Consider the following 25,075-nt stretch of genomic DNA (forward strand, 5'->3'; position numbering starts at 1 on the left):
CAGGTATCACTTAGTGACTGAACAACAACATGCTAAAACCCAATATTTATTGATTTATTAATTGCATTTCCAAAATTTTACTTTAGAAAATAATCAGGGGTGTTCAATGATTAATATAGATTGCATTGTTTAATATTGTTAGCAACAAAAAACTGAAAGCAATCTATTTGGCCTAAAATAAATTACGGTACATCCAAAATAAAGAACTACTATTCTATTTTGTTAACAATATTCATGATAAACATTTAAAAATTAATAATGTGAAAATATTTATTTAATATGTTAAATTTGAACAAAAGAGTAGAGAACAATCTATGTGGGATGAGTCTTGTGTTCTTCTTCTGCCAGATCTCCTACCCATTCCTAGATAATATGGAACAAATTCAAATGATGTTCATTGACACTTTTTTGCCATCTTGAGAAACTTACTCAAAAGAAGAAACCCAAATCATGCAAATATTTGTAATCATTGCATTATTTATATGAGTAACACCAAAAACTGAGGGGCAAAACCTATCTGAACAATAATATAACACTGGTTAAAAAAAAAAAAAAAAAAAAAAAAAAACCTTGAAGTTTAGCACCGTTTAGAATATAGTGTTATTAAGTTCATAATGTTCTCCAAATTTAAACATTTTGTTTTACAAAAGCACAGTCTTACGATCCTCATCTTACTCCTTCCCTGTCAAGTCAAGAGACTCGCCCCTTTCTCTCCTATCCCCTCTTCCTGTCCTGCGTGGGCATCCACATGTGGATGCGTGCTACTGAAGCTCCCTCCCCTCACACCCACAGCGGAGCTGTAATACAGGCCTACTCAGAGAGGGATTTAGTGGAAGCCCACACCTGAACCACTAATTTTGTTTCAGTTTTACTAAGATATCACTGATAGACAGGACTGTTCAAGTTTAAGGTGCTATATAGCATAATGACATGACATGCATACGTTGCAAAATATTTGAAATGCTTCTCAAGAAGTTACCTGAGAACACAGACTTCCAAGTTCCTAGCAGATTACCAGAATCCATGTTCTCCTCTTCTTCCTGTGCACACAGCTAACCACATTTCCCAGCTCCTTGTACATTTAGGTGTGGCCTTGTGACTGAGTTACAGCCCATGGGATAGGAAAGAACTTTTGTGTGTGAGTGCCATATCTCATCTATTAAAAACATTATTTGTTCTTTTCTTTCTTCTTTACTACCCCCCGCTCTACCATTCAAAGAGATGAACTCTGGGCGCCACTGGAAGGCAACCATGTGTTGAAGGCATCAAAGGCCCTGGAAACCAGGTGCTTGAAAAGGCCATTATGCCAGCAACTTCACCTCCTCCTACTGCCATGGGAGCAGAAAGTCAACTTCTGTTGTATTTTAGCTGTTACCACTCTGTAGTCTACCTGTAATAGCATCTGGTCTACCCCAGCAGTTACTGTTAATTACATAAAGAAATACCCACCATTGGTTTTCTTTAATGCTTCCACCAAACACAAGGCTTCCTCTTGAATCCTGTGTTCAATAGTCCTCTTCCCCATCCCCATATTCCTCAAAACCATGAGGGAGAAACGTCGAGTTTGCTTCCATATTTCTCCATTGCTGAAAGCAATTCCTATCAGGATGAAAACCAAAAATAGAAAATAATCCATTGCCATGAATTCTAGCTGAGAGTCTTTAAACCAGGAAATGACAAGGACACCTCAGCCAGGATTAAACATAGTAGTGACAGCCTCAGGGATTCCTATCAGGCCCTTCATCACCTGCCTCCTCCTCTCTTAACCCAGCTTGTATCTTACTGTCAAGACTCTTGGTTTTACATATTACTACACTCTTCCTTATCCATTAGCTCCTGCAAAATTCAGAACAACCCTAAGAACCAAGTGTTTTTTCTTGTTTACTTATGAGGATGCTGAAAATCATAGAGGCAAAATGCTTGCTCTTTGATGACTCAGCTAACAATCCATAGAGTCCAAGTTATAGGTTAAGTTTTCAGGATTGATTTGTGCATGGAAAATGAACTGTAGGAGAAACAACAAGAGAGTCAATTCTTAAGAAAGGGATAAACAGCACTTGTGTATTGAAAGGAAGCTTATGAAAATCTATCCCTCGAGTAAGGGACATGGCCATAGCTCTTCCCATTTTGACATTTCCCCTCTATTTGCTAATCTCTTCCACAAAATACAGATGTCTTTCCGTGTTCTACCCTGTGGGTCCCTGCCACACACTTCTGACAACCCCACAGCTAGGCTAGGTCTATAATACAAAGCATAAAGCACAAAAATGCTCTAAAAAGAGGATCATGTGGAAACACAATAAATATAAAGTAGAATATTAAAGAAAATCTTCTGAAATCAAATACTTGTACTGTGTGTCATCTGTTTTTTACTTGTACCAAGAAAGTTCAATGTCAGACTTCCAGAGCCAAGGACAAGATCAGAGGAAAAGAAAATGCTCATAGGGACCTTGTCAAATAAGACCTTAAAGAACAATGTAAAGGATGAAGTGACCCGATTCAGGCATTATTTTTGTAAGAACCCAGTGACCCACAGAGTATGGGACATTTTAAGGTCTAGCTATTAAAACACAGATGACAGAGCAAGTATTTGATTTTGAAAGATTTTATTTAATATTTTAATTTATATTTATTGTCTTTCCCCATAACCCTCTTTTCAGAGCATATTTGTGCTTTATGCTTTGTATTATATTCTACTGGATAAAAAAATTTGTTGTGCTTTTTTTTTCTAACAAGAATAGGAAACGGAATACAATGTACCTACTTCAAACCTTTGTTGGTTCCATGTATATATTATGCAAGCTTCCAAAACTAGTCTCTTACCAACCATGACTCAGGCCAGAAAGCAAAATATTCAATAAATAGGATAATTTATTGTCATTTTCCTCCTTTCTTTTTCTCTCTGTCTCTTTCTCATTTTCTTACCTTGCCATAATTTATTAATAGAACATTAGTGGTTGGAAGATTTGTTTTCACTGCACTTAATGTTTCACTCAGACTGTGTCATCTTCATAATTTTAAATATGGATTAATGATCCATAGAAAACTGTTTAATGATGATGCTTTCATAAACTTCTCTATTACCTATAATTTCTCAATTCCTTAGCCTATTTGAATCTTTCAACCTACAATTCCCACACACTCCTCAAATAGAAGCATACCTAATCCCTTGTTGATGTTGTCTACCACTGGTAAACTACCTCTGCCAGAAAATTCCTCACTCTGATCAATCAGGACTTGCTTCACTGCTTCATATCCATGCAACACCACAGTGGGCTTCATGCCAAAATACAGAGTGAACACAGGACCATAATCTTCTGCTAGCTGGAAAAGGAACAGGGGATGCAAGAACAGTGAGCATTTCAAAACTGAAAATGTAGATAATATACAAAAATGTAGATAATGTGGCAAATATTTTTAATCTTCTTAAGATTCACCCATTATAAAAGGTTTCAATTTCTAGAACAAGTAATTTAATATCACATCACTTTACTACAATGGTAATTATCATTATATTATTAGGAATACTGTAATTATTATCATCACCATCAACAGTTATTCTTTATTCAGCTCCTACTCTGTGACAAAGGCCATAGTATGAGTTTTATTAGTATTATTCTAGTAGACTTTTTTCTGCTAAACCTATAATTGCTCCTTCCTTCTTATAGTGGCAATAAATGATATGTTTCTTCTGTTTAAAGGAAGGTGCTCCATCTCTCACACATGCAGACTAATAATCATCCCCTCATCATCCATTCTCCACATCTTTAACATCAGAGACCTCTAAACCTTCAAAATACACAAGGACATAGCCACAGACATTTTCCATCTTCCCAGTGTGATGATGTAAGTAAGTTTCCACGAACTGAGATAAGCAGAAGGGATGTGCACAAATTCTACACTGGCATAAATGGGTGACAACACAGCTTTCATTTCTCCTCATATCCATAGGTTGAAATGACAGCGTGGAGATGACCCCTCTGTGACTGCAAATGAGAACAACAGCCTTAGAGCACAGGATGGTAAACCACAAGACTGAGAAGATCCGGTTCTCTGAAAGACCTGGTGGAGGAGAGGCAGCCCAGCAGCACTTAACTCTATGCCTTCTATGTGGAAGACAGAAATAAACTGTTTTCCTTAAGTCACTGCATTATTGTGGTCTTTCTGTCATGGCAGCTTATTTAGTGTACTACATGGTATAGACTCACTCTTTCAACTTGTCCAGTGTTTGAGTTCTTTTGCTACCTTATAATTCATTCTCCCTACAGCAACCCATTTCACAAAGCATATGTTAAAGAACACCATATTGTTATGCTAAAGACCTATATTCTTAAAATCCCTGTAAGATCTACATACTCTGGTCCCTTCTTACCTGCCTAATCTCATGTCACACCATGATTTAACCTACTCTCTGGGCGACAAAAAAATTGGTCCTCTTTCAGACATTCCAGTAACTAAGTCGGCTCCAGACTGAAAAAAAAAGATGGAACAAACATTTACCTGTATTTTATCCAGTTAATGTCTAATTATTTTTCAGATCTCAGCTCCAATTTCACTTCCACAGAGAACCCTTACTGACTATGCCTCCTACCTGTAATCCTTTAAACTACATCACCTTTTTCTACTGTGTTCCTATTACATGGTTTGTAATCATGCACTTATTTGCACGATTGTTTCATAAATACATGCCTACCATCTAGACTGTAAATTCTGTACTGCTCACTCTTTTTTGTTTGTTTTAATTCACTGCTTGGATAGTTAAAGAACCTGCCTACCATGTGGGAGACCTGGGTTCAGTCCCTAGGTTGAGAAGATCCCCTGAAGAAGGGAAGAGCTACCCACTCCAGTATTATTGCTTGGAGAATTCCATGGACCGAGGAGACTGGCTGGTGGGCTACAGTCCATGGGGTTGCAAAGAGTAGGACATGACTGAGTGATTAAATTTTCACTCTTTCACTTTGAAAACTTCCAGCATCTGACACACCTGAGAGTGAAAATGGCATTCAGTAGCTTGTTCAGCTCAGGTATTAATACTTGTGCATGATCATTATTGTTCACATTTTAAAGAAATAGAAATTAAAGCTCAGAAATTTTTAAAATTTGACCAAGGCTGTGAGTTAACAAGTGTATTAGCTGGGGTGCTCACACAATCTCTTCAAAACCAGAGTCTGATATACAGAAGGAGGAGCTTCCAGGGGAGGTACTCTCATAACTACCTTTCAGATTTCAGGTAATTCCTTCAAGATTTAAAGAGCTATAGAACAGCTATTCATTCATTGAGCAAATACAACAAAAACTGTGAGATCTCTTGAAACTTGGTTATTTCCTTGATTTCAAATCAATGTATTCTTTCAGGAAGTTTGGGGGTTGTTACTCTGTAACTATGCAGTTTTTAAAAATTAAAGCAATTTCATTGCCATTAGAATTCACCAAAAATAAATGCTATAAAGGACACATAGGTCACAACATGGACAGAGAATTCCTACTTTTGACAATTTCAACAATGATCTCATTGATCTCACTCCATTCTGGCAACCTTTAACTGTATACCATCTAAAATCATATCTGGGTGTCATACATCATGGACAAGTGGGATTAATCCCAGGGATGCAAGTATGGTTCAATATTCTCAAATTAATCAATGCTATACACGACACTAACAAATGGAAAAATAAAATCATATGATAATTCAATAGATGTAGAAACGTTTTTTATAAAATCCAATATCCATTTAGGATTTAAAATTCTCCACAAAGTAGGTATAGAGGCAACATACTTCAACATAATTAAAAAATCGTGTATATGATAAGTCCACAGCTATCATCATCATACTTCACAGTGAAAAGCTGAAAGCATCTTCTCTAACATCAAGAACAAGACAAGGATGCCCATTCTTGCCAATTTTACTTAAAATATCATATTAGAAATCAGAGCCATAGCAATCAAAGAAACAGAAATAAAAGGAATTGAGATTGAAAAGAATGAAGTAAAACTGTTCTTATTTGTAGATGACACAATACTCCCTATACCAAATTCAAAGTTCAGTTCAGTCACTCAGTCATGTCCTACTGTTTGCAACCCAATGGACTGCAACATGCCAGGTCTCCCTGTCCATCACCAACTACCGGGGTTTACTCAAACTCATGTCCATTGAGTCGGTGATGCCATCCAACCATCTCGTCCTCTGTTGTCCCCTTCTCCTCCTGCCCTCAATCTTTCCCCGCATCAGGGTCTTTTACAGTGAGTCAGCTCTTAGCATCAGGTGGCTGAAGTATAGGAGTTTCAGCTTCAACATCAGTCCTTCCAATGAATATTCAGGACTGATTTCCTTTAGGATGAACTGGTTGGACTCTTTGCTGTGAAAAATTCTAAAAATCCCAACAAAAGTCTTCTAGAGCTCATGAATGAATTTGGAAAAGTTGTAGGATAAAAAATTAACATACAGAAATCTGTTCCATTTCTAAACACTAAGAACAAACTATCAGAAAGAGAAATTAATAAACCAATCCCATTTATCATCACATAGAAGAGAATAAAATTCCAAGCAATAAATCTAATTAACCAAGGAAGTAAAAGATATGTGTACACCCGTGGTGGATTCATGTCAATGTATGGCAAAACCAATACAGAATTATAAAGTAAAATAAAAAATTTTAAAAAAAGACATGTACTCAGAAAACTATAAGATACTGATAAAAAGAACAAAACAAATAGATGGAAAGACATAACATGCTCATGGACAAGGAAAGTTAATATTGTTATAAAGAACACATTACATATTATCCAAGGGAATCAACAGATTCAAAGCAAATCCTGTCAAAATGCCAGTGTAATTTTCAAAGTACTACAACAGGTAATTCTAAAATTTGTATGGAAAGACAAAAGATCTCAAGTAGACAAAGATATCCAAAGAAAGAACAGAACTGAAAGTACCATACTCCTTGATGTCAGACTGCAGTACAAAGTTACAGTAACCAAAAAAAATTGTACTGGCACAAAAATGGACACAGGTCTATGGAGCAGGACATATAGCCCAGAAAATAACCCACACTTACATGAACAACGAATCCATGAAAAAGGACACAAAAATATACAGTGGGGAAAAGGCAATTTCTTCACTAAGTGGTGTGAGGAAAACTAGACAGCTACATGTAAAAGAATTAAATTAAAATATTTCACATGCTAGTAAGGTTAGGCTCAAAATCTTTTAAGATAGCTTCAGCAGCACATGAATAGACACCTTCCAGATGCAAAAGCTGGGTTTAGAAAAGGCAGAGGAACTAGAGATCAAACTGCCAACATTCATTGGCTCATAAAGAAAGCAGGTTCACTTCAGTTCAGTCGTTCAGTTATGTCCAACTCTTCGTGACCCCATGGACTGCAGCACGCCAGATCTCCCTGTCCATCACCAACTCCCAGAGTTTACTCAACCTCGTGTTCATTGAGTCAGTGAAACCAACCGACCATCTCATCCTCTTCTAGGAGAAAGCAGGCGAATTCCAGAAAAATATCTACGTCTGCTTCATTGACTACACTAAATCCTTCTACTGTGTGGATCACGACAAACTGTGAAAAATTCTTAAAGAGATGGGAGTACCAGGCCACCTTACCTGTCTCCTGTGAAACCTGAATGTGGGTAAAGAAGCAGCAGTTAAAGCTGAGCATGGAACAATTGACTGGTTCAAAATTGGGAAAGGAGTAAAACAAAGCTGTATATTGTCACCCTGCTTATATGGAGAGTATATCTTAACTTATATGCAGAGTATATCATATGAAATGCTGGGCTGGATGAATCAAAGCTGGCATCAAGATTACCAGCAGAAATATCAATAACCTCAGATATGCAGATGATACCAATCTAATGGCAGAAGGGAAGAGGAACTATAGTAGGGTGAAAGAGAAAAGTGAAAAAGCTGACTTAAAACTCAGCATTCAAAAAACAAAAATCATGGCATCCAGTCCCATTTTTTCATGGCAAACAGAAGGGGAAAAGTGGAAGTAGTGACAGATTTTATTTTCTTGGGTTCCAAAATTACTGTGGACAGTGACCGCAGCCATGAAATTAAAAGATGTTTCCTCCTTGGAAGAAAAGCTATGACACATCTAGACAGCATATCAAAAAGCAGAGACATCACTTTGCTGACAAAGGTCCATATAATCAAAGCTATAGTTTTTCTAGTAGTCATGTATGGATGTGAGAGGTGAATCATAAAGAAGGCTGAGCACTGAAGAACTGATGCTTTTGAACTGTGGTATTGGAGAAGACTCTTGAGTCCCTTGGACTGCAAGGAGATCCAACCAGTCCATCCTAAAGGAAATCAGTCCTGAATATTCATTGGAAGGACTGTTAATCAAGCTGAAGCTCCAATACTTTGGCAACCTGATGGGAAGAGCCAAATCATTGGAAAAGACCCTCATACGGGGAAAGACTGAAGACAAAGGAGAAGAGGGTGGCAGATGGTGAGATGGTTAGATAGCACCACTGACTCAATGGACATGAGTCTGAGCAAACTCCAGGAGGTAGTGGAGAACAGAGTATCCTGGCATGCTGTAGTCCATGGGTCGCAAAGAGTCAGACAAGACTCAGTGACTGAACAACACAGAAACAAATATTTTCTCATATTATATATAAATCTTAATTCAAAAATGGTTGAAGACTTAAATGTAAGACCAGAAACTGTAAAACACCTGGAAGGAAACATAGGCTGTATACTCCTTGACATGACTCATAGCATATATTTTTGGATCTGCCTCCTAGTGAAGTGAAAGTGTTAGTCACTAAGCTGTGTCCAATTCTTTGTGACCCTCTAGACTGGACTGCAAGGAGATCAAACCAATCCATTCTAAAGGAGATTGGTCCTGGGTGTTCTTTGGAAGGAATGATGCTAAAGCTGAAATTCCAGTACTTTGGCCACCTCATGTGAAGAGTTGACTCATTGGAAAAGACTCGGATGCTGGGAGGGGTTGGGGGCAGGAGGAGAAGGGGACGACAGAGGATGAGATGGCTGGATGGCATCATCAACTCGATGGACATGAGTTTGAGTGACCTCCAGGAGTTGGTGATGGACAGGGAGGCCTGGCGTGCTGCAATTCATGGGGTCACAAAGAGTCAGACACGACTGAGGGACTGAACTGAACTGAGACTGTAGCCCACCAGGCTCCTCTGTCCATGGAATTCTCCGGGCAAGAATTCTGAAATGGGTAGCCATTCCCTTCTCCAGGGGATCTTTCTCAACCCAGGTATCGAACTCAGGTCTCCCACATTGTGGGCAGATTCTTTGTCATCTTTACCATAAAACAGAATGAGATTTTGCCATTTGCAATAACATAAATGAATCTGGAGGGCATTACAGTTAGTGAAGTAAGTCAGACAGAGAAGGAAAAATACTCTATGTTATCATTTATATGTGGAATATTTTTTAAAAATAAAATGAATAAATTGAACAGAATATAAACAGGCTCACATACGTAGAAAACAAACTAGTGGTTACCAGTGGGAAACAAGAAAAATGGAAGGGAATTAAAAACTATAGACTACTATGTATAAAACAAATAAACTACAAGGATAAATGGTTCAGCACAGGGAATACAGCCTATAATTTATAATACATTTCAAAGGAGCATAATCCATAAAATTTTCTTATTCTCACTTGAAACTAACATATTATTGTAAATCAACTTTAGCTAAGTTTAAAATAAATTAACAGGGTTCCCCTGGAAATCCAGTGGTTAAGAATCTGCCTCGCAATGCAAGGGAATCTGGTTTGATCCCTGGTCTGGGAAAACCCTACATGCTGCAGACAACAAGTCTAAGTGCCACAGCTACTGAGCCTACACTCTGGAGACTGTGAAGAGCAACTACTGAAGCCCATGCGCCACAGAGTCTGTCTATTGCAACAAGAGAAGTCATGGCAAGGAGAAGCCCGCACACTACAACTAGAGTGTAGTTTCTGCTTGCCACAACTAGAGAAAGCCTATGCACACTAATGAAGACCCAGCACAGCCAAAAATAAAAATAAATAACAATAAATAAATAAATAAATAAAATCATGTCCAAGTGTCCAGTGGGAACTCCCCTTTAAAACCACTTTTAACAAACATGGTGTCTGGGACTATGGAGTCTGGGACAAAACATAGGGCAGTCTTATTTACTCATTACAAACAACTGGAAGAAAAGTAATCATACTCGCCTTGCTTATGGATTTGCTGACATTCTTAATATTTATCTGGAGAATATTTCCAACAATTGGGAGAGGAGTGGGCCCAGGTGGTAGCTTCCCTTTGGCATGCCTCTGATTCCATAGAAAAAGAAAACTCAAAATAGAAAGACAGATCACCAGAACTATAAAGAGATCCATTGGTGCACTTTGCGTGAGGGCAAATGAAAGTTTACAATTCAAACACTTTATAAAAACTAAGTGCAAAGAAAAAAACAAACAAAATGCAAGCTTATCACCAAACATGCAATAAGTCTTGAACTTTTAAATAAATATTGCTTTATCATCAGTGCACTTTGGCTTGTCAATAGATATTTAAACAAAAAGTTACATTAGTATTGATAAACATGTAAGTTTCAATGGAAATCTCAACTAAACATATTTCACTTTCTCAGAGATGGCCATATTTTAGTAGTAAAATTGAAGCTATCAGAGTTTCAAAGGACTGGAATTCACAATCACAACAAATGATGAGAGTGTCTCTGCTCATCATATAAGCAGAAAAAGAAGCACTCTCTTAGAGCTTTTTCTCATAAAATCCATGGAAAGGCCAGGTGAAAACAGAAGAAGGGGCAGGACAAATAAAGAAAGGAATAGAGGGCAGGTCTTATCTTAGAAAAGAGTAGAGCTATCCCACTAGTCCTCACAGAGCCCTTTTTTTTGTGCCAGGAGTTCTGACACAACTTGCTTCCAGAGAAGATGTTGGTCAGCAGACAGTAGACAGAAAATGGGAATAACAAGTCAAGGAAAGAAGTCACTCAAAGACATCAGTGAAAGGTCCCTTGGCTGCATATCACCCACCCCGCTTTTGTGCATACCCATTTCCAATAAGGATCACATAGCCAGAGCAAACATTGTATGTTCACACCTAGGTGAAAAAATACACTCCAGCATTCAATACTATAAATATTTGAAAGTGTCTAGAAACTCACAGATATGAACAAAATTTCAAGACTCAAAAGATATTTGAGGACCTCCAATTGCATAATAAGCATCAAACTTAAAAGTCAGAAAACTATTCCTTGAAGGACTTAACTTAGTGAAAACAGAATAGTTAACATAAGTGTATCATCAGATAAATTCAGCCATGAAAAAGAAAAAGTTATTAGAAAACTGAGAAGTTCTTGGTAATTAAGTATGTGGTGGCAAAATATATTTTTCAATAAATGGATACGCTGAGTAATAAAATAGATTTAGTTCCATTTTCACTTATTTTAAACAGCAGTAAGATTTAGCAGTAACATGGGTTTCCACAAAGGTAGAGTACAAAATAGTAATGATGAAAACATTAAACAAATTAACTAGTATAGGAAATAGTTCTATTAATAGAAATCCTAGTGACTTTATCACAGGAGTTTTGAGGACAGAGAAAAACAAGCAAACAATAATAAGCAAAGGAAATTGAATACATTTTTCCTACAATGATGAAAAATCCAAAGAATCCACCAAATTCTAAACAGGATTACAGAGAAAAGATCCACACTCCCAAAATCTTGTGAAACATGAGAATAACAAGGGAAAATAAAACCCCGAAAAGTTTTAAAGAGAGAAAGGAAGTTACAAAGAGAAAAGAGATAAAGGAAGTTACCAAGAATGAGACTCAATTTAGAATAAATCTTTCCTTACACAATGCTTATAAATGATTAAAAACAGTCAAGTAAAATCTTCAAAAGCTCAATAGGAAATGATTTGCAAAATTGTTATTCTATACCAGATAAACTCAATTCAACCATAAGGTCAAAGTATAGATATTTGGGGGCCTTCCCTGGTGGTCTAGTGGTTAAGACTCCATGCTTCTACTGCAGGGAGCATGGGTTCAATCCCTGGTCAGGGCACTAAGGTCCTGTGCTGTGTGGCAGAGCCCAAAATAAAATAAGTAAGAAACATATAGACACTTTTGGACATGTGAACATTCAGAGTTTTATAATCTTGAAATCATTTCTGAAATGATTACCTGAGGAAAAACTCCAAAAAAAATAAAAACATATCCCCTAAAGGGGAGAAAGTGGGACACAAAATTAATGATGTACAAAAGGCAAGCAAAACTTTTGAGTCTAAATAATGACTGAGAATGTGGTAGCAAAGCTTAAAGAAATTATCAAGTTATTTTTCATAAGGAAAAGAGGGCTAAAATTCTAGATGTTTCTAACAAAATATGCAAGCTGATATAGAGGGTAGGAAGTTGTCAGCATTTAGAGAGTGGTCTGTCTTATTCTAGTAAGGCTATCAATAGTAATTCTAATTTTTAATTATATAGACAGATACAAGCAATTACAATACCAAAATTTTGCCTGAAAGTTTAAAATACTCCTAAAACAAAATATCTTTCCTTTTAATAGAAGAAAAGCAAGATGAAATGTAGAAAGCTTGATCAGTCCAGCTAAGGACAATATAAAAGAATGAAGTCTATTAAGCATGAGGTAAAAATCATCAAGTGAGGCACTATGACTTCTCATTTCCTACAAAGACTGCATGGGTTTTTATCAGAAGCACCTCCTGAATATACTGCCCAAGACCAGTATGGATCAAATAAATATGAAGACTAAAAGTGAATTCTATGTACAAGAATCAAGTGCAAACAATAGCAATGATGAAAATTACACCAAAAGTTGTATGGAAAATAGTTCTAGAATGTCCTTTATTGCTAGCAAGTACATCAATAACAGTTATTTCAGGTATATCTGGATACTTAGTTTGAATAACATTTAATTGATTAATTTAGGTGATACATGCATGCTAAGTCACTTCAGTCATGTCTGACTCTTTGTGATCCCATGAACTATAGCCCGCAAGGCTCCTCTGTCCATGGGATTCTCCAAGCAAGAATACTGGAGTGTGCCTGGGGCCAGCGTGAGGAACTCCGCCCATGGCAAAGGTCATGAGGAAGGAGCCTTGGCATACGCAAAGGCATGATCAAGCCTCAGGAAACCCCCTGTTCCCGAGCATCTAACCCCAAAACCAGAGTCTGTTTTATACTCTCACCTACACCTCTGACTACAGGGGGCTCTCCCCCATAACCATTTCTCTCGGAGAAGGAGTTAACTTGCAGCTCCAAGTCAATAAAAATTCCTGGGCATGACAAGAGTGTTTCAACTTATGGACTCCTCTGAAGGTTATCTAGCCTGCCTGTATAGGTTCATCTGGCCACATGTGATTGTTTACAGCCTCACAACCTGAGAGGCATGAGATGTTTTAGACTTACTAAAGGCAAATTCTTTTGGGGAGTTAGAAATTATTAGTATAGTGGGTTGGTTAGGAATTATACTGGTGAAGGGTTGTTTCATTTGTTGTGTGAATAATTGCTGCTAATTCCCTGCCCTGGGTGTGACAAGGGTGTCTCAAGTCAAACCTCTCTGCTGACAGACTAGCTTGTGTGACAGGATTATCCATACTCCTGCCACTACACATGATTGTTTACTACCTCTCAACCATAAACAGCACAGAGAGTTTTGGAGTATTTTGAGAGTCTTAATTAGCATAGGGCTTTTCTCATTGTTGAGTCAATGATTGCCACCAGGCCTCCATATCCTTAGGCACCTGGGAATATATTAATCAATGTATTTGGAATATAGAAAAGGAAATATAGTAGTTTTTAAGGTTAGCAATACTAGACTTTTTGAGTTAAGGAATTTTCTCTTTTTAATAGATCACTGTACTTTGTTATAAATCACTGTGTCCTTGCTATGTAAAAATGTAACTTTATCACCATCTTAAGACTAAATAGATCTTAAGGGGAACATTGGTGAAAGGATTTTCATTTGTTGGGCTGATGTTTGCTGCTAAATCTCCATATTCCCTGCCCTTATAATGAATATAAAACTAGCATATAGGAGAAATAAGTATTAACCTTTAAGATTAATCATGTTAACCTTGGGTTAAATAAATTCCTTTCTTGATTGTAACTCACTACACCCTCACCCTATAGGAATGCAACTTTATTTGGAGGGTGGTGCCTGGTTTAAGAAAAAACACCCTTGGAAAAAATAAGTTTTTTGGTTATCAGAAAGAAAGGGTGGTAAAATATCAGCAGGCCTCATGGCCAGAAGATGATGTAAAACCCCTAAGATCTCTTTTTATGTAAAGCACCTGATTTTGATAAAAGTCAGGACTGCTGACCCCCGTGTGACTCTGTATTCATCCCTATGTGTAACAAAAGGTATATAAGCAAACCTAAGAAATAAAGAAATGGGATCAGTTTCCGGAAAGACTGATTCCCCCATGTCGCTCCTTTCTTGCTCCCTGTTTTTCTGGCCGAATTCCCATCTGTACATGGGTACCCACCAAGCCTGCTAATTTTGCCTGGGCTTCTAAGATCAGACCGGGGGGGCCTCAGTGCCACCTCTCCTTCAGGAGAACGGGAAGATGCCTGCAGCCTACATAGGTGGTGATTGGTATTCCATGTAAACCAAGTTATTCAGCCTCTTTTTCTCTGCTAACTTTCTAATCCCTCTCTATCTGTAATTAAATAAGTTACTTCCAAGGACGCTGACTCCATCCCCACCTTCGAATCACCCTGGATCCACTGGGGCTGGACCCTGGCAGGAGTGGGTTGCCATGCCCTCCTCCAGGAAATCTGCCCAACCCAGGGATTGAAACCACCTCTCTTATATTTCCTGCATTGGCAGGCGGGTTCTTTACCATTAGCACTACCTGGGAAGCCCAATGTAGTTAATAAATACTTCCTAAAAGCCACAGTGCAGGAGACCTGGGTTCGATTCCTGGGTTGGGAAGATCCCCTGGAGAAGGAAATAGCAACCCACTCCAGTATCCTTGCCTGGAAAATCTCATGGACAGAGGGCTGCAGTCCACGGGGTCGCAAAGAGTCGGGCACGACTGAGCAACAAACACTAACACTAATATTTAAGAAGCCTAATTTTATAATAAAACTCAACTAGCATATAACCAACAAGATAAGATTGATTGAGGAAATATTTTACTGGCTCTTTTGTGCCAGATATTTCCCACTCAGTTAGCTCACTTGATCTTCATAAGATGCTCTGAACAGAAATGTTTCAGCTGAATTACCTGATACCTCCCTGCCCAGTTAATAAAAGGTAGAGATGGAATGGAACCTAAGACATCTGCCACACCACATATGCCAAGTATAACTTTAAAAAAGAAACTGGTGTTGGGCGGTCCTAAGATGGTGGAGGAATAGGATGGGGAAACCACTTTGTCCCCCACAAATTCATCAAAAGAACATTTAAACACTGAGTAAATTCCACAAAACAACTTCTGAATGCCAGCAGAGGACATCAGGCACCCAGAAAAGCAGCCCAGGGTCTTCAAAAGGAGATAGGAAAAAATATAAAAGACAAAAAAAGAGACAAAAGAGGTAGGGACTGAGCTCCATCCCAGGAAGGGAGTCTTAAAAAGAGAGAAGTTTCCAAACACCAGGAAACACTCTCACCGCCGAGTCTGTGGTGAGCCTTGGAAGCACAGAGGGCAACATAACAGGGAGGAAAAATAAATAAATAATTAAAACCCACAGATTATGTGCCCAATGGTAACTCCCCCAGCAGAGAAGCAGGGCAGACGCCTGCACCCGCCACTAGCAAGTGGAGGCTGGGCAGGGAGGAGCGAGCTGCATTGCTTAGAGTAAGGACTGGACCTGAATGCCCCGAGGGCAATCTGAGGGAACTAACTTGGGCTAGCAAACCAGACTATGGGACAGCGACCACGTGAAAAGCCCTAACCTAAGACACCGCCAGGTCCACCCACAGAACAAAGAACTGAACAGAGTTGCCCGCTGCAGACCATCCCCCTCCGGTGACAGGCAGCCAGAGCCAGAAGAGGGCAATCACAGCCCAGAGACACATTATCTACCAAACTGCAAGCAGGCTTCTTTGCTAAGACTTCTTGGAGTTCTGGACGGTCAACATCCGCCCAACAAGGTGCGCTGGTTGTACACCCAGAAAACCGAGTAGCAGGGATGGGAGAGGCAATAAGTCACAGGGACTGCACTTGCCAAACACCTCATCACCTGAGCTGCTCAGACCTGGGAAGGGCACAAAATGCAGGCCCAATCGAGTCTGCACCTCTGAGGACTACCTGAGTGCCTGAACCTGAACGGCTTAGACCTAGGAGGTGCATGCAGCCCGGGGCCGGCCTCGGATGGTTCCCGGCGGAGCAACCTAGAGCCTTGAGCAGTGTGGCCAGGGAGGGAACACATGCCATGAGCAGGAGCAGACCCAGTGTGGCTGAGACACTGAAAGCACATGCCAGTGTTATTTGTTTGCAGCGTCCCTCCCTCCCCATAGCACAACTGAATAAGTGAGCCTAAAAAAGTGTCCACCACCGCCCCCTTGTGTCAGGGCAGAAAACAGACACTGAAGTGACCAGCAAAAAGAAGCTAAAACAGAGGGAACTGCCTTGGAAGTGACAGATGCAATAGATTAAAACCCTGTAGTTAGTACTGACTACATAGGAAGGGGCCTATAGATCTTGAGAAATATAAGCCGGACCAAGGAACTATCCAAAAATGAACTGACCCCACACTGCCCACAACAACCCCAGAGAAAGTCCTACGTATGTTTTTACTATTTTTACAATCATTCTTTTTTAATTTTTTAATTTTTATGTCCTCTATTACTCCTTTAATTTTCATTTTTATAACCTATTACTTTGCAAAAAGAGAGAGAGAGAGAGACCCTATTTTTTAAAGCAAATTTCATATTTTTTAATATAATTTTTGTGACTTTTTCTTTTCTTTTCTTTCATATTTTATTTTTGAAAATCCAACCTCTACTCTAGATTTTTAATTTTTGCTTTTTGGTATTTGTTATCAATTTTGTACCTTTAATAACCCAACCATCAGTACCCATTTTTACTTGGGAGTGAGATTACTGGCTTGACTGCTCTCTCCCGCTTTGGACTCTCCTTTTTCTACACCAGGTCGCCTCTATCTCCTCCCTCTCCCTTCTCTTCTTAACCCAACTCCGAGAATCTCTTTGTGTGTTCCAGAAGGTGGAGAACACTTAAGGAATTGGTTACTGGCTGGATCTGTCTCTCTCCTTTTGAGTCTCCCCTTTATCCTCCACCACTGTCTCCTTCCTTCCTCTTCTCTTCTCTGTATAAGTTCATAACATTTCTGAGCAGTCCAGACTATGGAGCGCACATAAGTAAGTGATTACTGGCTAGCTTGCTCTCTCCTCTTTTGCTTCCACCTCATCTCATTCTGGTCACCTCTAACTCCCTCCTCCCTCTTCTCTTCTCCAAGTAACTCTGTGAACCTCTCTGGGTGTCCCTCACTGTGGAGAAACTTTTCATCTTTAACCTAGATGTTTTATCAACGGTGCTGTATAGATGGAGAAGTCTTCAGACTATTGTAAACATAAGACTGAAAACCAGAAGCAGGTGGCTTAAGTGCAAATCCTGAGAACACCAAAGAACTCCTGACTCCAGGGAACATTAATCGACAGGAGCTCATCAAACACCGCCTTATTACACTGAAACAAAGAACCACCCATTGGCCAACAAGTCCCAGAGCAAGACATACCACACAAATTCTCCAGCAACACATGAACACAGCCCTGAGCTTCAATATACAGGCTGCCCAAAGTCACTCCAAACCCACTGACATCTCATAATTTATTACTGGACACTTCATTGCACTCCAGAGAGAAGAAATCCAGCTACACCCACTAGAACACCGACAGAAGCTTCCTTAACCAGGAAACCTTGACAAGCCACCCGTACAACCCCACCCACAGCGAGGAAACTCCACAATAAAGAGAAAGCCACAAACTGCCACAATACAGAAAGGCCACCCAAACACAGCAATATAAACAAGATGAAGAGACAGAGGAATACCCAGCAGGTAAAGGAACAGGATAAATGCCCACCAAATCAAACAAAAGAGGAAGAGATAGGGAATCTACCTGATAAAGAATTCCAAATAATGATAGTAAAAATGATCCAAAATCGTGAAAACAAAATGGAATCACAAAGGAATAGCCTGGAGACAAGGATTGAGAAGATGCAAGCAAGGTTTAACAAGGACCTAGAAGAAATTAAAAAGCGTCAATATATAATGAACAGTGCAATAAATGAGATCAAAAACACTCTGGAGGCAAAATAGAATAACAGAAGCAGAAGATAGGATTAGTGAAGTAGAAGATAGAATGGTAGAAATAAATGAAACAGAGAGGAAAAAAGAAAAACGAATTAAAAGAAATGAGGACAATCTCAGAGACCTCCAGGACAGTATTAAACATCCCAACATTCGAATCATAGCAGTCCCAAAAGAAGAAGACAAAAAGAAAGACCATGAGAAAATATTTGAGGAGATGATATTGAAAACTCCCCTAAAATGGGGAAGGAAATAATCACCCAAGTCCAAGAAACCCAGAGTCCCAAACAGGATATACCCAAGGTGAAACACCCCAAGTCACATATTAATCAAATTAATCCGTCCATGGGATTTTCCATGCAAGAGTACTAGAGTGGGATGCCATCGCCTTCTCTGATTAATCAAATTAACAAAGATCAAACAAAGAACAAATATTAAAAGCAGCAAGGGAAAAACAACAAATAACATACAAGGGGATTCTCATAAGGATAACAGCTGATTTTTCAATAGAAACTCTTAAGGCCAGGAGGTAATGGCAGGACATACTTAAAGTGATGAAAGAAAATAACCTACAGCCCAGATTACTGTATTCAGTAAGGATCCCATTCAAATATGAAAGAGAAATCAAAAGCTTTACAAACAAGCAAAAGCTGAGAGAATTTAGCACCACCAAACCAGCTCTCAAACAAATGCTAAATAATCTTCTCTAGACAGGAAACGACAAAAGGGTGTATAAACTCGAACCCAAAACAATAAAGTAAATAGCAATGGGATCATACTTATCAATAATAACCTTAAATGTAATTGGGTTGAATGCCCCAACCAAAAGACAAAGACTGGCTGAAGGGATACAAAAACAAGACCCTTATATATGTTGTCTACAAGAGACCCACCTCAAAACAAGGGACACATAGAGACTGAAAGTGAAGGGCTGGAAAAAGATATTCCATGCAAAGAGAGACCAAAAGAAAGCAGGAGTAGCAATATCCATATGAGATAAATAGACTTTAAAACAAAGGCTGTGAAAAGAGACAAAGAAGGACACTACATCATGATGAAGGATCGATCCAAGAAGAAGATATAACAATTATAAATATATATGCACCCAACATAGGAGCACCATAATATGTAAGACAAATGCTAATAAGTATGAAAGGGGAAATTAACAATAGTACAATAATAGTGGGAGACTTTAATATACCACTCACACCTATGGATAGATCAACTAAACAAGGAAACACAAACTTTAAATGATACAATAGACCAGTTAGACTTAATTGATATCTATAGGACATTTCACCCCAAAACAATGAATTTCACCTTTTACTCAAGTGCACACGGAACCTTCTCAAGGATAGATCACATCCTGGACCATAAATCTAGCCTTGGTAATTTCAAAAATATTGAAGTCATCCCAAGCATCTTTTCTGACCACAATGCAGTACTATTAGATGTCAATTACAGGAGGAAAACTATTAAAAATTGCAACATATGGAGGCTGAACAACTCGCTTCTGAATAACCAACAAATCACAGAAGAAATAAAAAAAGAAATCAAAATATGCATAGAAACGACTGAAAATGAAAACACAACAACCCAAAACCTGTGGGACACTGTAAAAGCAGTGCTAAGGGGAAAGCAATACCGGCACACCTCAAGAAACAAGAAAAAGGTCAAATAAATAACCTAACTTTACACCTAAAGCAACTAGAAGAGGAAGAAACGAAGAACCCCGGGGTTAGTAGAAAGAAAGAAATCTTAAAAATTGGGGCAGAAATAAATGCAACAGAAACAAAAGAGACCATAGCAAAATTCAACAAAGCCAAAAGCTGGTTCTTTGAGAAGATAAATAAAACTGACAAACCATTAGCCAGACTCATCAAGAAACAAAGGGAGAAAATCAAATCAATCAAATTAGAAATGAAAATGGACAGATCACAACAGACAACACAGAAATACAAAGGATCATAAGAGACTACTATCAGCAACTATATGCCAATAAAATGGACAACTTGGAAGAAATGGACAAATTCTTAGAAAAGTACAACTTTCCAAAACTGAACCAGGAAGAAATAGAAAATATTAACAGACCCATCACAAGCACAGACATTGAAACAGTAATCAGAAGTCTTCCAGCAAACAAAAGCCCGGGTCCAGACAGCTTCACAGCTAAATTCTACCAAAAATTTAGAGAAGAGCTAATACCTATCTTACTCAACCTCTTCCAGAAAATTGCAGAGGAAGGTAAACATCCGAACTCATTCTATGAGGCCACCATCACCCTAATACCAAAACCTGACAAAGATGCCACAAAAAAAGAAAACTACAGGCCAACATCACTGATGAACATAGATGCAAAAATCCTTAACAAAATTCTGGCAAACAGAATCCAACAACATATTAAAAAGATCATACATCATGACCAAGTCGGCTTTAGCCCAGGGATGCAAGGATTCTGTAATATCCACAAATCAATCAATGTAACACACCATATTAACAAATTGAAAGATAAAAACCATATGATTATCTCAATAGATTCAGAGAAAGCCTTCAACAAAATTCAACATCCATTTATGATTTAAAAAAAAAAAAAAACCTCCAGAAAGCAGGAATAGAAGGAACATACCTCAACATAAAAAAAGCTATATATGATAAACACACAGCAAACATTATCCTCAATGGTGAAAATTTGAAGTATTTCTCCTAAAGTCAGGAACAAGACAAGGGTGCCCATTTCACCACTATTATTCAACATAGTTTTGGAAGTTTTACCCACAGCAATCAGAGCAGAAAAAGAAATAAAAGGAATCCAAATTGAAAAAGAAGAAGTAAAACTCTCACTGTTTGCACACGACATGATCCTTTACATAGAAAACCCTAAAGACTCCACCACAAAATTACTAGACCTAATCAATGAATATAGTAAAGTTACAAGATATTAAATCAATATACAGAAAACCCTTACATTCCTATACACTAATAATGAGAAAATAGAGAAATGAAGGGAACAATTCCATTCACCATTGCAACAAAAAGAATAAAACACTTTGGAATATATCTACCTAAAGAAACTAAAGACCTATATATAGAAAACTATAAAACACTGATGAAAGAAATCATAGAGGACACTAATAGATGGAGAAATATACCATGCTCATGGATCGGAGAATCAATATAGTGAAAATGAGTATACTACCCAAAGTAATCTATAGATTCAATGCAATACCTATCAAAGCTACCAACAGTATTTTTCACAGAACTAGCACAAATAATTTCACAATTTGTATGGAAATACAAAAAGAATAGCCAACGCAGTCTTGAGAAAGAAGAATGAAACTGGAGGAATCAACCTGCCTGACTTCAGGCTCTACTACAAAGTCACAGTCATCAAGACAGTATGGTACTGGCACAAAGACAGAAATAAAGATCAATGGAACAAAATAGAAAGCCCAGAGATAAATCCATGCACCTATGGACACCTTATCATTGACAAAGGAGGAAACAATATACAATGAAGAAAAGACAATCTCTTTAACAAGTGGTGCTGGGAAAACTGGTCAACCACTTGTAAAAGAATGAAACTAGAACACTTTCTAACACCACACACAAAAATAAACTCAAAGTGGATTAAAGATCTAAACGTAAGACCAGAAACTAGGAAACTCTTAGAGGAGAACATAGGTAAAACACTCTCCAACATAAATCACAGCAGGATCCTCTAGGACCCACCTCCCAGAATATTGGAAATAAAAGCAAAAATAAACAAATGGGATCTAATTAAAATTAAAAGCTTCTGCACAACAAAGGAAATTATGAGCAAGGTGAAAAGACAGCCTTCAGAATGGGAGAAAATAATAACAAATGAAGCAACTGACAAACAACTAATCTCAAAAATATACAAGCAAATCCCACAGCTCAATTCCAGAATAATAAACGACCCAATCAAAAAATGGGCCAAAGAACTAAATAGACATTTCTCCAAAGAAGACATACAGATGGCTAACAAACACATGAAAAGATGCTCAACATCACTCATTATCAGAGAAACGCAAATCAAAGCCACAATGAGGTACCATTTCACGCCAGTCAGAATGGCTGTGATCCAAAAGTCTACAAGGAATAAATGCTAGAGAGGATATGGAGAAAAGGGAACCCTCTTACCCTGTTGGTGGGAATGCAAACTAGTACAGCCACTATGGAGAACTGTGTGGAAATTCCTTAAAAACTGGAAATAGAACTGCTTTATGACCCAGCAATTACACTGCTGGACATACACACCAAGGAAACCAGAATTGAAAGAGACACATGTACCTCAATGTTCATCGCAGCACTGTTTATAATAGCCAGGACATGGAAGCAACCTAGATGTCCATCAGTAGATGAATGGATAAGAAAGCTGTGGTACATATACACAATGGAGTATTACTCAGCCATTAAAAAGAATACATTTGAATCAGTTCTAATGAGGTGGATGAAACTGGAGCCTATTATACAGAGTGAAGTAAGCCAGGAAGTAAAACATGAACACAGTATACTAACGCATATATATGGTATTTAAAAAGATGGTAACAATAACCCTGTATGTGAGACAGCAAAAGAGACACAGATGTATAAAACAGTCTTTTGGACTCTGTGGGAGAGGGCAAGGCTGGGATGATTTGGGAGAATGGCATTGAAACACGTATAATATCATATATAAAATGAATCGCCAGTCCAGGTTTGATGCATGATACTGGATGCTTGGGGCTGGTGCACTGAGACAACTCAGAGGGATGATATGGGGAGGGAGGAGGGAGGGGGGTTCAGGATGGGGAACACGTGTATACCTGTGGCGGATTCATGTTGATGTATGGCAAAACCGATACAATATTGCTAAGTAGTTAACCTCCAATTAAAATAAATAAATTTAAAACAGTGGTGGAATTTAATCAGTGGTGGAATCTGCTGAGTTTGTCTCTTAAGTAGGTCCTTTTTTTTTTTTTTTTTAAAGACCATTTCCAGCAAAAAAAGAAAAAGAAGAAGAAGAAGAGCTGTGCACATATAAAACTCAATCAGGACAGCCAGTGCAGCCTCATTTTGGCATGAAAATACATTTAGGATAAGAAAGTTACTGAGTCAGTAATTTCATCATAAGTAAATAAAAATGAGAGTTCAGAAAAGTTTGTCCCTTTGAAATCTTTAGTACCTCAGGAAGCCAGATTCACAGATTCAAAGAATTTTATTTCAAAGAAAAGCACTTATTAGGTGTGCACAATCCCATACCTACTCTGCACTGCCTCAGGACATTCTGGTACTGGAAGAAGAGTTGTTTTTGTTGTTGTTATTCTTTTGGGATTCAGATGACCATTATATCCACTACTGTGGGCAATTGTTCTTAGAATCCCTTAGAAGAAATGTAGTAGCCCTCACAATCAATAAAAGAGTCTGAAATGTGGTACCTGGGTGCAATCTTAAATGACAAAAAGATCTACGTTCATTTCCAAGGCAAAACATTCGACATCACAGTTATCAAAATCTATGCCCAAACCACTGATGCCAATGAGGCGGAAGAAGACCAGTTCTATGAAGACTTACAAGATAAAACAAACACCAAAAGAAGATGTCTTTTTCATGATAGGGGATTGGAATAGAAAAGTAGGAAGTCAAGAGATATCTGGAGTATCAAGCAAGTTTGGCCTTTTAGAATACAAAATGAAACAGGGCAAAGGCTAACAGAGTTTTGACAAGAGAACAAACTGATCATAGCAAACACCCTTTTCCACAAAAGTGTGTGATAATCTGTCTTACCCCAGATAGTAGGGACATCATAGTTTAGGGAACAACAGTCATTTCCTCAATCAGAGCTCAAAAAGAAACCGGGATGTTAATAGAAGACATACTCTCTTGCCCTTTGCTCTCAGTGATCCCCAAAATTCTAAATAAAAAGTATGTCAGAATATTTGAGTACAGAATCTGCTTTCTAGGTCCCTGACCAGAACTCTAATTTGTGAGTAGGTAGAGAATAGGCATTAGTTGAGGCTTAAAAAATCACACCATCCCCCAAGGTAGAAAGAGTTCCCTTGCCAGGAGAGGGAGAGAATTCTGAGCAACAGGCTTCTCCAGCCTCTGGGGTCATTGTACAAATGTCCTGCTTTGATTTCACCCTACCCAGACTCACAAAGCTCAGATGTATAGAGATGTGAGGAACAAGAAGAAAAGCAGGGACTACTAATAGCAGCCACACAGCAGAAGTTGTTACAGTTCACAGGGACCTACTTAAGAGACAAACTCAGCGGATTCCACCACTGATTAAACAAAGATCTTGCAAGCCACCTGGCATTTACTGCAGATGACACCAGATTTTGCACCACAGGTATTCACATTTGCTGATGTGGCCACTGGAGCCCCTTCCCAATCTGTCCCCAGACCCCAGCCAGAGTCCAGAGTCCCCACACCCAAAGCCAGCTCTTTTTTCTGAGGCTGTGTGAGTGCAAGAAGCAAGCCTAGACTCCTTTGGCTGATACCCACTGCTGGTCATACACTTGGACTAACCGCTCCAGCAGAGCACCTGCACACACCCAGCCTGAGCCCTCTGTGTAGCCTCCACTGCAGTGCACATGTCTAGAGGGAGAGTTTGAAGCTGTGGGAGAATTTGCCAACATCCAGGACCCCTGCAACTGCCAGTGAGCCCTTACTTGGCCTGATTCTTGCTTCCTACACATTATATATATATGTCTACACCTGGCTTCTGCCCCAACATAAGACCTGTAGCTGACTCATGCTGCTGAGTTTCTGTCCACCATTTTCT

At 38.6% G+C, this 25,075-nt stretch overlaps 1 protein-coding gene across 1 annotated transcript in view; it reads right to left on the bottom strand.

The window, feature by feature from the left end:
* The window catches only part of LOC120873724 (cytochrome P450 2C31-like), a 54,469-nt gene extending 44,063 nt beyond the window's left edge, over positions 1-10,406 (bottom strand). Inside the window, exons 1-3 of the mRNA XM_040254567.1 lie at positions 10,191-10,406; positions 3,162-3,324; positions 1,450-1,599 (exon numbers count right to left, since the gene is read on the bottom strand). Of these exons, the coding sequence (XP_040110501.1) occupies positions 1,450-1,599; positions 3,162-3,324; positions 10,191-10,358 (481 nt within the window). The 5' untranslated portion in view covers positions 10,359-10,406. The remainder of the gene's footprint in view (positions 1-1,449; positions 1,600-3,161; positions 3,325-10,190) is intronic.
* Positions 10,407-25,075: the final 14,669 nt, after the last annotated feature.

This window comes from Oryx dammah, unplaced genomic scaffold, assembly GCF_014754425.2.
Source record: "Oryx dammah isolate SB20612 unplaced genomic scaffold, SCBI_Odam_1.1 HiC_scaffold_14, whole genome shotgun sequence".
In the NCBI taxonomy this organism is placed as follows: Eukaryota; Metazoa; Chordata; class Mammalia; order Artiodactyla; family Bovidae; genus Oryx; species Oryx dammah.